Source organism: Physcomitrium patens, chromosome 24 (genome assembly GCF_059467195.1).
Source record: "Physcomitrium patens ecotype Gransden chromosome 24, ASM5946719v1, whole genome shotgun sequence".
Classification (NCBI taxonomy): Eukaryota; Viridiplantae; Streptophyta; class Bryopsida; order Funariales; family Funariaceae; genus Physcomitrium; species Physcomitrium patens.
The window spans coordinates 13,221,671-13,233,683 of record NC_143433.1 but is presented as its reverse complement, the minus strand read 5'-3'; the positions used below and the strand labels follow the sequence as shown (position 1 = coordinate 13,233,683).

Below are 12,013 nucleotides of genomic sequence, written 5' to 3'. Positions count from 1 at the left end.
AATTAGTGATTGTTCATAAATAACAACTAGTTATAAGAATGGCCTTATTTTATAGATTTTTAAAATTTAAACATATTTTCCAAAATAATATTATTATTTTTACATAGGCATATCTAATGAGACTTTTTCCAACAAAATAGAACAATGAGTATTGTATGTATTGATATAACTACATCAAAACAACTATAATGTTTGTTTATGGTTTAAGGTAAATGTGCCAATGTATCTAAGAATCTAACTAATATCTTACAATTTCATGCACATCACAACTACATTCATGTCTAATCAAAATGTGTTCTTGCAAGCAAGTTTAATTATTAGTATTCATGAAGGCTTTGTGTCAACGTTGTTTAAGAATTCTCTTGGAAATAATCTTCTTTTAAACATATTCTAATCTAAATCAACTTTCACTTATTCATTGCAAGGATCAAACTATTCATGAATAATATAACATTTATACATTTTCATATTTGTGAACAACACAATACAATGCTGGTTTTACATTGTATGGTTGCAATGTTGCTTATGTGGCAAGAATTTTCTCCAATTTTTATTTATTTTATTCTTCCATCTTTCATGAATTCAAAGTTATTGCTGGTTTGACCCATTGTATGCTAATTTTATTGATTGTAGATGTTTTTGTTTAAAAAAGGTAATTATAATTGCTGCACCAAATTCTTTTAATTTTGTAAGTATTTTAACTTTTTGAAGTTATATTTTGAAAATCCAGCACAAACTCGCCATTGGGCATGCATAAAATTTTAAGTATAAAACTTGACCACAAGAAAAATGATATTAGAGTAAATCCATTGTTGGATCATGTCTATAACTTATTTGTGCCATGTGTGTAGTATGATTATTCTCTACAAGAGTTATTTTGAGTTGGTCAATTTTAGAACAGTGGAGTTTGACAGCACAGCAACACACACACATGTGAGGGATAGCCCATTCCATTACTGACAATAAGCCCTACCATTAGACTGAAGAATAAACTCTACTGCAGAGTAATGAGGATCATGTGCAGGCAGAGGATGAGCTTTCAGATTCCACACTACATTTAAGTCTTAACTTCAGTTGAATTAGCCTTGGCTGTCCAAGCTCTGCCTCAGTGTGTCAACAATTGTTCACTTATTAGTTTCTGGCACAAATGCTGCAATTGAATCTACAGAACTTATGAACCCATCCCAGGTGACAGGACCAATTCTGGCAATGCTCCATAACAAGGACAGTACTTCTATAAGGACAAGCAGGTAAGGTTTTGTCTATCCTTACAAAGCATTTGCTCCCTTCCATTTGTTAAGGAATTGTTTCAGGAAGTCTGTTTGCATTGAAGGCTTGTGACTTACAAGTGCCACACATGTGGAACTTGAAACTTTCTCAAATTCTGCATGTTACATCCACATTCACATGCATTAGTGGCATCTGAGTATTATGTAAGCAAGAAACTTCAATCTGCACATACACCTAGAACAGGAAAAAAGTCACTTTATTGAGTTTACACACAATGGTCCAAGTAAAATGCCACCATTCTCTCTATGTGGGTTTATACCCCATGGCCTAGCAAGCACACATTTATTTAAAATCTCTAAGATGAAGACTAATTTGCAGCAAATGTGGGTACCAAAACCTCAAAAGACAGCAGCAGAAACATGAATGTAGAGGAGCTGATGTCTACATCTTGTGGATACTGTGGATCTCACCTCATCAATTTCTGAATCTAGATAAATTCAAGAGCTACCAACGACCTACATGTGCGCTAGGGTACAAATCCAAAAACTTTCAAACGGAGACTTAAAAAGGTCAGTGAAGCTTGATATCTTCCTCTCCGAGATTTAGTCTCGCGACAATCCGAAACAATTTACATCGTCGTTGTACTATGTTGGCTACAATTTACGACGTTGAGGCTCCCATCAGTGCTCTTATTGTTGGTGTTATAGTTCAAAACAAATCCTAGGCATTCCAATGTAAGTATTTTGACATTAGAGGTTGCACTCCCCAGGTTTCTGTGTACTTGTGGAGCAAACCAAAATCCCATCATATACATTTGACGTCGTTCGCCTAAACCTAGAGCCAAAATCCCATCAATTACATCTGCGCTTCGTTTCAATTGCAAAACACGATTGGTTTGTCCATGGGCCTTTTCTCGCTGCTTGAAGTGGGGGCAAAACCTTGAGCTGATGATAAGATTGAGTTCACAACCTGCATGATGCACAAGCGAGTACCTACCACTTAGATACATCTGCGATAAATTTACATAATTAGGAAGCCGCATACGATTATGAAAACAGGAACTATTGTCAGTGCAGTAAGTTGAACACTTCGTTACATAAATGTTGAACATCATGGAGGGCTTAAGGCGTTGCCTAGGACAACCTTAATACATGATCTGCATTGGTTGAAAGCACTGCAACAGATGCAGTTGAAGCACTACACGGAAAGTGAGATGCTTGCATGAGATCGTGTGAAAAGTAAGCGTTTCCAAAGTCAGAACCCTCCAGTAAATTTACAAACTGAAGCAGATGTTGCTCAATGGCCGGATGCCCAATATTGCGCCTAAACAAACCATAAACACCGTGTTATCAAGATATGTGGCAGTATACAACATGGAATTTCAAAGACATTTTCTGACCTTTTCGTAGACACATGTCTTTGAACAAAATATTTCCATTTATGAAAGAACATATCCTAATAAGAAAGTATTCACCAAAGTCCCCAACTAGAATTCGTGGCTGCAACTTGCGGACCTCGCAGCAAGGCCACGAGAGATGCTTCTTGTTTCTCTATCATACAAACTTTCACAGCTCCTTCTACTACACCTGCAAGTCGACAAAATTCGTCTGGAGTCCTGCTCACGCAGGCAAGCTTCCATAAATCATAAATTTGGGCAAAAGCAATCTCATCTCAAGACACAGTTTGCAATACTACGTCTATATCACGAAAATGGAAGTAATAAAATGTTGTACGGAACAACCAAACTGGGTCTAGATACAATACTCACAAGGCAAACACCAGAAATATATTTCACTCACTGCGCATCAAGGCTGACTTCAAACCCTAACTATCAACATAATCCGAATTTCATTTTGAGGACTGAAAATCTTCTATAAAAGAATCACACAATTCTCAAGAAACACAAGTATCTCAGCCATGTCGTGGATCAAAATGGTACGATTAACAAATGCATGTGCATTATCCAGCTCATCAAAAGACTCGATCACGCATGATACCTCCCCGTCAGCAGTGTAGTTGCTCTCAGCATCGGAGTCCTCATCAAATGATCTCTTATTCACTGTGCTGGGTGACCGCGACGCTCCACCACAGATGCTGTCTGAATCTGAAGAGTTTGTTGCTGAGGAACTCGGAAAAATTTCCTCGGGTAGATAAACTTCAAGTGAAAGAGGGTGTTGGTTGATTCGGAGGATAATTGAGGATGGTTTAGGATAAAAATGCCATGCAATGGGAGCCTTCTTTGATGATACTTCCACATTTGCACAACTAGGTGTTCCATTCCAATATTGATCCATTAAGTTGTCCTGCAAAATAAGAACAGGTCAAAGTGTGGCCAATGAATCCAATTGCGATGAGCCAAAACTAATCTGTGCGAAAACACAAATCAACGTTAAAACAGGGCTATCGTGAACTGAAAAAACAGTGCCAGGGCGGTTCAGAAGTCATAGATGCACCTCCCGCAAGCACGCCCGAAACTGTCAAGAGATACAAATTGAAGGCCCTCTTTATGATCTTCAGCTCCGTCAAAGATAATACACCACATTGCCACCAAGATGGACCCAGCCAAATGTTGGCGCACTCTCCACGAACTCTTTGAAAGCAAAAACACAACCCGAACAATCAATCTGTTCGACCAGCTACAGGCACTACGGCTCAAAGACACGCAACCAATGACGGAGTAAATAAGATGTACCAGGGAGTTAAAGTACCAACGAGTGTACGGGGGAAATTCTATCAGAGGACCGCATCGCACATACGATGCTCAACGGCCTGCCACCGACATACAAACCATGTGTCCAAGGGATCATGGAGCAGGAGAGTCTTTTGTCATTCAAAAAACTTTTGAGCCGATTACTCATAGAGGAGCAGAGTCGAGCGACCCGACCAAAGGAGCTTGGCGATGCCTTAATGTTCTTAGGACGCCCTTCGCACCTGCACAGAAGAAACAGTACAGGATCAACATTCTCGCAAATCCATCTTTCTAATACAGCTCCGAATGACGCCCCCAAATCACCCAGGCGAAATTGTAGATGCAACAATTGTGGTCAACAGAGGTATCAGGCGCGTGAATGCCTTCGTCCTCAACGGAAGCGACATCCCCCGATGCGCAAGCTGCCTACATAATCACTACAATAGAAGTAATTAGCAGTTACAAGTTACCAATACAGTGCCGCCACACAAATAGCTCCAAAAATGTAGAGATCCTCGGAGAGAATCCACAAGTGGCAACTCTGTATAAATGATCCATTCTTGATCGTTCTAATTAATGTAAGTTTCCATAACTACATTCCACATTCGGACAATCAAACGAATGTGTCCATTTTCCTACGGACCTTACTTCTAATCAAAAAAATTCTAACTCGCTATCCTTAGAAGCCTGCCATCGACATGGAGAAAAGTAGCCACCAAAAGGATTTATTTCATGAATCTGCATAATAGCTCTTGACTTTCCATTCTCTGTAATCACAGGCTCCTGCTGACCTGTGCAATTCTAAACCACTGAAGCCGTCAACGACAAACCGAGTTAGCAACAAAAAAAGAAAACACACTTGACCTGAAAAGACTCACAAAAGCAATTTCAATATATAAAAAACGGAGAAATCTATTTTCAATCGAATGAAGAGATTACAGTTCATTGTTGCGACACTTGCAATTTGTGCTCACGAGTATGCAAGAAGCGCAGAAATGGAAACGCAATTGACAAGCTAAAACGTGATCACTAAGAAACAAAATCTTACAAATGCGTCTAAAATCCAATAGTCATTATACAATTTGAATAATTCCTCCACAAACTGCTGCACTATGACATAACCATTTCGAAAATACCCCGGATCAAGGACCTTCTTCTCTTTTGATCGAAGCCACAAAACAGTCTAAAATGTGTTATACCTTAAAAACTTACTCGGTCTAAAGTTCACGGAACTCCAAGCCTCACCGCGTGCAAGAAGAAAGCGTGAATTCTTTGACAACACGCACCATGCTTCCCATGGAAACACAAATACTAACTCCCTTCTCATATTCTCTGGAAATAAGATAAATAATGATGGTTACAATAACAAATTAAATTGTGTATTCAAAAATTATGTAATTTAATAGATTATGAAAACTTAGCATAGTTTAACAGTAATCGAGAAATTTGGTAACCGAAGAATTGTTATTTTGAGTGGCATTAGGCGTACAAATGCTTCAGTATTTAAATTTCCTACTTGCGTAAGACTTTTTAAAATGAATTTGTTGATATAATTTATTATTATTATTATTTTTGTAAAGAGAAAATATATCAACTTAGTCATTAAGTTTAGAATAGATTTTTCTAGTGAGATTTGGAATTCTATTTTATTAAATTTCTATTGGGTGTGGTTCTTAATATTTTGAGAGAGAAAGTGAGTCTGTATATAGACATTCACTATAAAATATTTTCACCACAAAAACCAAAAACTATCATATATAGATTTTTTGAAGTGCCTCCAAGCTCAAAACAAATGAAGTTGGTCCTCTTCTATCATCTATAAATCAACTTCCAAATCTTGGTGAAGAAGTCTAGAATACCTTCAACTAAAAGCGAGCTATTTTTGTTAAACAAATCCATCTTTAATTCAAATGCATCTATGAGATATGGTCTTTGTTAATAAGTCTTTGTCTATATACTATATCAATCAAAAAAAAAAAAAAAAAAAACACATTTTTATTTGAATAGAAAGTATAGAGTGACATCTATATAAGAAAATTGATTTGAAAAGAGCTAATAGAATATGGAAAAATTAGTTAGAAAGCAATATAAACAAAATAAAAAAAACAAACAAAACATCTTAGACAAGATACTATTTCCAATAATAAATAAAACTAATTTTGGATAGCTAGCTAAATAACAAGTTCTAAAGTGCACAAGTTAATCAAATAGAACTTTAGAATACCATATAATGATTTTATAATACTCAAAAGTATAAGCAAATAAGTAAATAAATAGTTATTCCACATTGTTCTTTTGCTTTTGTCCAAATGTATATTAGGAGTTGAATTATATATTATACCTTATGAATACATTAGATATATCTTATTTTTGTATTATAAATAAAATGAAATAAAATAAATAAGAATATATCAAATTGTATGAATTTAAATACCAAAAAAATAAGAATTTTTTTTGAAGTTAAAGAATTCTAAATTGTCAAAATAGTTTCACTAAAACTCATATTAAAATTCATGAAATTATCTCTAATTGAAAAAATAACAATTTGAATTAAATTTAATCATTGATGTTAAAAATTTGAAGCTACTATTAACCTTACAAATGTGAAATTCTATTATGTTTTATTTGCAATATTCTCGATTAAGAAAAAAATTAAAATTAAACTCAAGTTTAAAACAAAAATAAAGAACTTCAATACAAGAAATATTTAATATTAAAAATAAAATAAAACTTTAAAATTTAAAGAAAATTAAACTTATAGTAATAAATTAAAAATATTTAGTTTGAATTAATAAAATTGAATGTGTATATTATGACAACAATAGAATATTAGTATTAGACTTGGTATTTTAATTAAAATAAACTCTAATTTTGAAACACATTGATATATATATATATATATATATATGTACACCTATTTTCTTAATCATATGTGTATATTCAAAGATATATTTTTATTCATTTATTCAACACATTTGTATTTTACATGATTTTCAAGCATTTCCAAGCTTTCTGATGAAATGTTTTAAAATTAAATGTCTTAGTTTCAGATGTTTTCTATTGGTTTTGGACATTGTTAAATTTTTAGAAGAGGTATAGTTGTACTAGACTAAAATAGATTGTAAATTCGATTTAAAAAAAAAAAAAAAAAAAAAAAGTGTTAATAGAAAGTAGATGAATTAGTATCATTTCTCACTCAAGTGCAATACAAAATACAAAATGCTTGGATCCACTTCAGCGATTGAATTCACTATGAGCCAGTCAATCAAATATAAACAAAAAGTGAAAATCGCAAATTGCTGTAAATCATAGTGTGCTTCATCCTGTTCACAATGATCTGTTTCATTGCAAACCATGATCAGAAGAAAAAAAAGCATATTTCACCCAGATATAGAGGTCCGTAAAGTTTGAGGATTTACAACACATGCAGTGGGATACAATTGCACAACACAGATCTTGATGGTGACAGTTTTGAGACTTTGGTTCAATAAATTTACATTTAATTACTTCCCTGCATAACTTATATAGAACTTCATGAATCATTTGAAGGATGATGCTATATTACACGGTCGAGATGATGACAATAAACTACCAATTTTTAGGGATGAACAACCCCTAGCCACAAGTTTCAAAGCTAACCAATTAACACAACCAATTGGATACCAAGCCTAGACAACAAGGTCATGCAGTGTACCTATAATATTCAGCACCATACATCACATTCCAAACCCTAATGGTTGAAAGTTAAACCACAAGTGTATTAGCAGCAGCTTATTATTTGAAGCATCACGAAATATAAGCTTTAGCAAGTTCAGAAAAATTACAAACAACTGAAGTCCTTGGGCATGTGATCTTGCCTTGGTTCTCCATTGCCATCTGTACCATTGCCTGCAAACACAGTCCAATCCACTTAGCTGGAGGCCAGAAAGTAGAGAGCCCACAAGTGGCTACAACAACCTAAACAACTGCTATTATAACATGTCCAACGTCAAGGATCGAATTTCTAATATGAAACACACCCAAACTATTGCCAATGCATAAATGTTCAGCTCGAGAGCCTCGTTTACTGAATCAAGACATCGACTTGACAGAAGGGAATACTTTGAAGCTCCGAAAAAGCCGAACACAGAAAAAGCAAACCTTGGTACTGTACACATAGCCGTTAGGCAATACTAAAGGCGGGTTGTTTTCGTTCATAGGCTCCTTAGTAATGTAGCACACCAGCTTGCTGTGAATATGCTTCGCAAATGGCAGAGGATCCGCAAGTTTACGAATGGTTTCTTGCGACAAAGGATCCTCTTTGGTGCATCCTTCCTCGTAACAGAATCTGGAGGCAAACACAAGCTTTGGGCATTTAACTTCAGGTATTAACTTGAGAATGCATTCATTGGTGCAAATCTATTACATTCAACAAATTGCCATGCAGAGAATCGATTAAACAAAATCCTAAGATCAAACCCGAGATCTGAGGATGTTTTTAACAAAAGCTTTAAAGACTAATAATTAGGGTATGGTCCGTGTTAAATACGGCGTTTTGAGCGCCGAAAGTCCAGCCTGGAGATGGATATTGAGCAGGGGCTCATGAGTCATGCCATATAACTTACAAAACTCCTGCTTGAACTGTTGAGTCAAATTATACCATTGCTGCGTATCAAAAAGAATCTGCAAAGGACATAAAACCCTGATTTAAACTTTGTACAGCTTGATCACAGACAATTGACAGAGTCGGAGGTAATGTTGGACGCATTCAGTCTACTTCGAAGGGCTAAGGCAAGCTTCATATTCGTTGACTAGCAATCTAGTCAAACAAATTAAGGCAGTTGTGAGATACTTTTTAAGAATATTTAGTTAAAATCAAAACTTGAAAGGTACAATAAAAAGACTCCCTCTGCTTGGATCATTATAATAAGCTTTAGAACACTGTAAGGTGAAGCGAAAGGAGCACCTTATAGGCAGCACAGTCCGTATTACTCTTGAAAGCTAGAGTAGCCATGACTTGCTGAAGCTCTTTCATGTTGGTAGAGCCCCATACGGCAAGATGCTTGCGAGAATACATAATAGCATCCATCATCCTCTCAGCCCGCACCAATTCCATGAACTCTTGTAACCTCAGCTTAAACTCAAGCTTACTCTGCGCATACCACAACTCGTAAATAGTTACAAACATGATAAATTCGCTCAATGAACTCCTTGAGAAGGTCCAGAGTTTCGTCCAAAAGGAACTATATATATATATAACAAAAGCTCTCGACTTCCTTGGTGAGAAAAAACTTAGGTCATAAACAAGAAACGAAGTCAGTTGAATGTAAACCTTAGATTTCTTGAGCTTAGACTTGTTTTCAGAGCACCATGCAAGTGCTTCAGTGCAATCCCGATTCCGCAGAGCCTCAATAACCTTTCGAGCCTCCAAGAAGATGTCAGCATCCACAAGTTCCTGAAATTGTCCACAATATCCACAATGAACCAGTTACCAACCACTAATGCATCAAGTCAACCTATGAACAACCTGGGGACAAATTGAAGAGACTCTATTGAAACTACATCCATTTCTAAAAACAATAACTAAAGTAGGCAATATATCAAAAACTTAACAAAGAAACGATTGAAATACCATCATTTCAAAGATGAACTTTGAGTGAACAAGGGCAAAGAGAAAGGACAAACCTGAATATTGTTCAGGTTTGCTAATTGAAGGGCTGTATCATAATAAGAATTTCGTAACATGTAGTCAACCAAGATACGCTGCACTCGCGTATTATTCCACTCGAGCTCATTCTCCTTACCATTTTGGCCCTGAAGCACGCTTAAGTGGTCCAACCTAGCACGACACCTTTGCACTTCAACTAACTCACCTTTGTTGCTCTCATCCAACTGCAACTCACGTCAACACTAGATGAAATACATAAATACAGGTCTACACAGCACATAAAAAAGGTGCACCGTTCCACAACTCGATGAGGGCATTACAAACATTTGTCCAAACAAGACAACTGTCAACTAGTCCTACTGTGCAGACCGAATCGTTGAGAATTACTGCAAACGAGTGGAGGTAACCAACTTTCAGAACCACACAATCCACACACCTGATATGACCATGGCATTACAGGTCCAATCCAGAAACTTGACAGCCGTAACCACCAACCATCAACAGAACCATCAAACTCCTGTCAAGAGTGAACAATCTGACATTCCCAGAACGCAAAAACCAGCGCATGTCCAACACACACACACACCTCAAAGTCATCTACGCAGTCATACCTTACGTTTGAGGCCTTGCAAACGAGAGGCTAGAGCACTGAGGCGATGTAACGTTTCCTCTTTAGACATATCTTTGTCAATGGCATCAGCCACACCAGCATACACAGCATTCACCTCCTTCTCCACCAAACGGGAATTCACCCGCATGGCTTTCTTCAAATGCTCAAATGGAACCTGTAGAGTCCTCAGAAAAGACTCCAATATAAGATACCTACGCATCCCATGCGCTCGAAAACTCAAGCATAGATAAGAGACCAATGTGGTAATACAGATTACACGAACTTCACACCAGTGTGAATACAAGGCGTTCTGATTAAGGATGTAACTGCAACCAATGCCTTTCTACCTCGTTTCAGGACACTATTGTCATAAATCCTCTTGACCAGCCCTAAAATTGGAGCCGAACAGACAAGAATGCAGGTTGTACAGTCCAGTAAATTGAAGGAAGAGGGACAGGAATAGTGCAGATTGATAAAACAATTGAAGTGAAACTAACCTTGACGAGCTGATGCTCCAGCCTAAGAGACTCAGCAAGACGATCATTAACACGTGAAGCCTGAGAAAGGGGGGCGGCTGCTGGAGCTGGTGGTTCTGCTCCATTTGCTGTTGCTTCACTATCTGTTTCCATCATGCTCGCCATCTAGAGGCAGGTCTTGTTCGATGTTGACTAACAGATATACACCACCCGAATTAGCACACCGTTAACGAGACTCTCGTTGCTTCATAGCTCGATCATTCTCATGTCTGATCAAGCACCTAAGGACATAACGCATTTCGGTCCCAGTCAGAAAAAAAACAGACCCAACAAGCAGAAGATCAGTTAAACGTCAAGAGATCGAAACACACTCCGATGTGTTCAATAATCCCTGACATACACGCACACAAACATATACGAAAGTTCATCAATTCAGCTCTGCTAATAGATTATCACCACCATAATTAATCGCACGAGTCCATGCGATGACATGCACCTAATTGGCAATGAGGGTGAAGCAATTACGTATCAAGTAAACTACGATTGAGAATTTTCGAGGCACGTCTTTCAAATTTGATCCAGAAACAGGAGCACATCTCCCACTTAAGAAACAAAATGAACTCCATGCAAAAAACACAGTTTTGCGGTGCACAATATCACAAACCTACAAGCAAACACCTAATTCAAACTTGCTGACTGGAGTATCACCAACATCATAAAATAGATTCTTCAAATCAAAAATCAAAAAAAACAATGAACAAAGAAACTTCAATTCCACAAAAACAGTCTCACGGGCCATCATCAGCCCCATGAAAAATGCGACCGCCAATTACCTTAAATTCGTGAAGAATCTGACAATTATCCTTGATACGACGAAGAACCTGGCTCCCTTGGAGCACCAATCCAATACATTCAGGAAATTTAAACTTGAACCCCTACATCAATGCACCCGATCAATGCCCAAGACAACGAGAACCCGCTACGGCAGACCCCTCCAGAGGCTCATCGAAACGCCAAACCGCGCGGAGAAGGGAAGGGAGCGGGGCATTGGCAGGTCCGCAAGCAGAGCACACTAACGAGACAGGCGAGCTGCGTAGTAATGGCTATGGCGATGGAGAGCTCAGCAATGTTGCAATGCACTCGGATTTTCTATCGATAGAATTAGGGTTTCTATGAACACTCAAGGATCGCTGACGCATTCCCGATTCCACATCCGTCCACGTCGGATAAGTTCATCCAGTCGGAGCACGTTCATCAACTTTAGGTCTTCCTCGTGGATTCTCCCCCTCCCCTCCAAGCTTCCCATGAAAGTGGCCCTGTTCACATTGCGTGTTTTTAGGGTTTTCTTTCGGACGGTTTCT

General features: G+C 37.5%; 2 protein-coding genes across 4 annotated transcripts; both read right to left on the bottom strand.

Moving 5' to 3' along the window:
* Positions 1-1,465: 1,465 nt before the first annotated feature.
* LOC112276538 (uncharacterized) lies at positions 1,466-5,112 on the bottom strand. Of its 2 annotated transcripts, XM_090246906.1 has the most exons (6): positions 4,968-5,112; positions 3,684-4,728; positions 3,228-3,533; positions 2,745-2,845; positions 2,374-2,553; positions 1,466-2,199 (listed from the first exon to the last, which is right to left on the bottom strand). In XM_090246906.1, exons 3-6 carry the CDS (start codon positions 3,522-3,524, stop codon positions 2,193-2,195), a joined length of 585 nt encoding a protein of 194 aa, XP_090103032.1. In that variant the 5' UTR covers positions 3,525-3,533; positions 3,684-4,728; positions 4,968-5,112; the 3' UTR covers positions 1,466-2,192. The 2 variants fall into 2 exon arrangements, with proteins under 2 accessions (XP_090103032.1, XP_024363715.2); XM_024507947.3 differs by lacking the exons at positions 3,684-4,728; positions 4,968-5,112 and having other exon boundaries at positions 2,705-2,845; positions 3,228-3,269.
* Positions 5,113-7,375: 2,263 nt separating this feature from the next.
* LOC112277000 (protein MAEA homolog) lies at positions 7,376-11,762 on the bottom strand. Of its 2 annotated transcripts, none has more exons than XM_024508908.3 (9): positions 11,486-11,762; positions 10,674-10,933; positions 10,178-10,351; positions 9,584-9,790; positions 9,231-9,353; positions 8,865-9,050; positions 8,448-8,581; positions 8,060-8,246; positions 7,376-7,807 (listed from the first exon to the last, which is right to left on the bottom strand). In XM_024508908.3, the coding sequence occupies exons 2-9, from the start codon at positions 10,815-10,817 to the stop codon at positions 7,706-7,708; spliced, it is 1,257 nt and encodes a 418-aa protein (XP_024364676.1). In that variant the 5' UTR covers positions 10,818-10,933; positions 11,486-11,762; the 3' UTR covers positions 7,376-7,705. The 2 variants fall into 2 exon arrangements, with proteins under 2 accessions (XP_024364676.1, XP_024364677.1); XM_024508909.3 differs by having other exon boundaries at positions 10,674-10,844.
* Between the last annotated feature and the right edge of the window lie 251 nt (positions 11,763-12,013).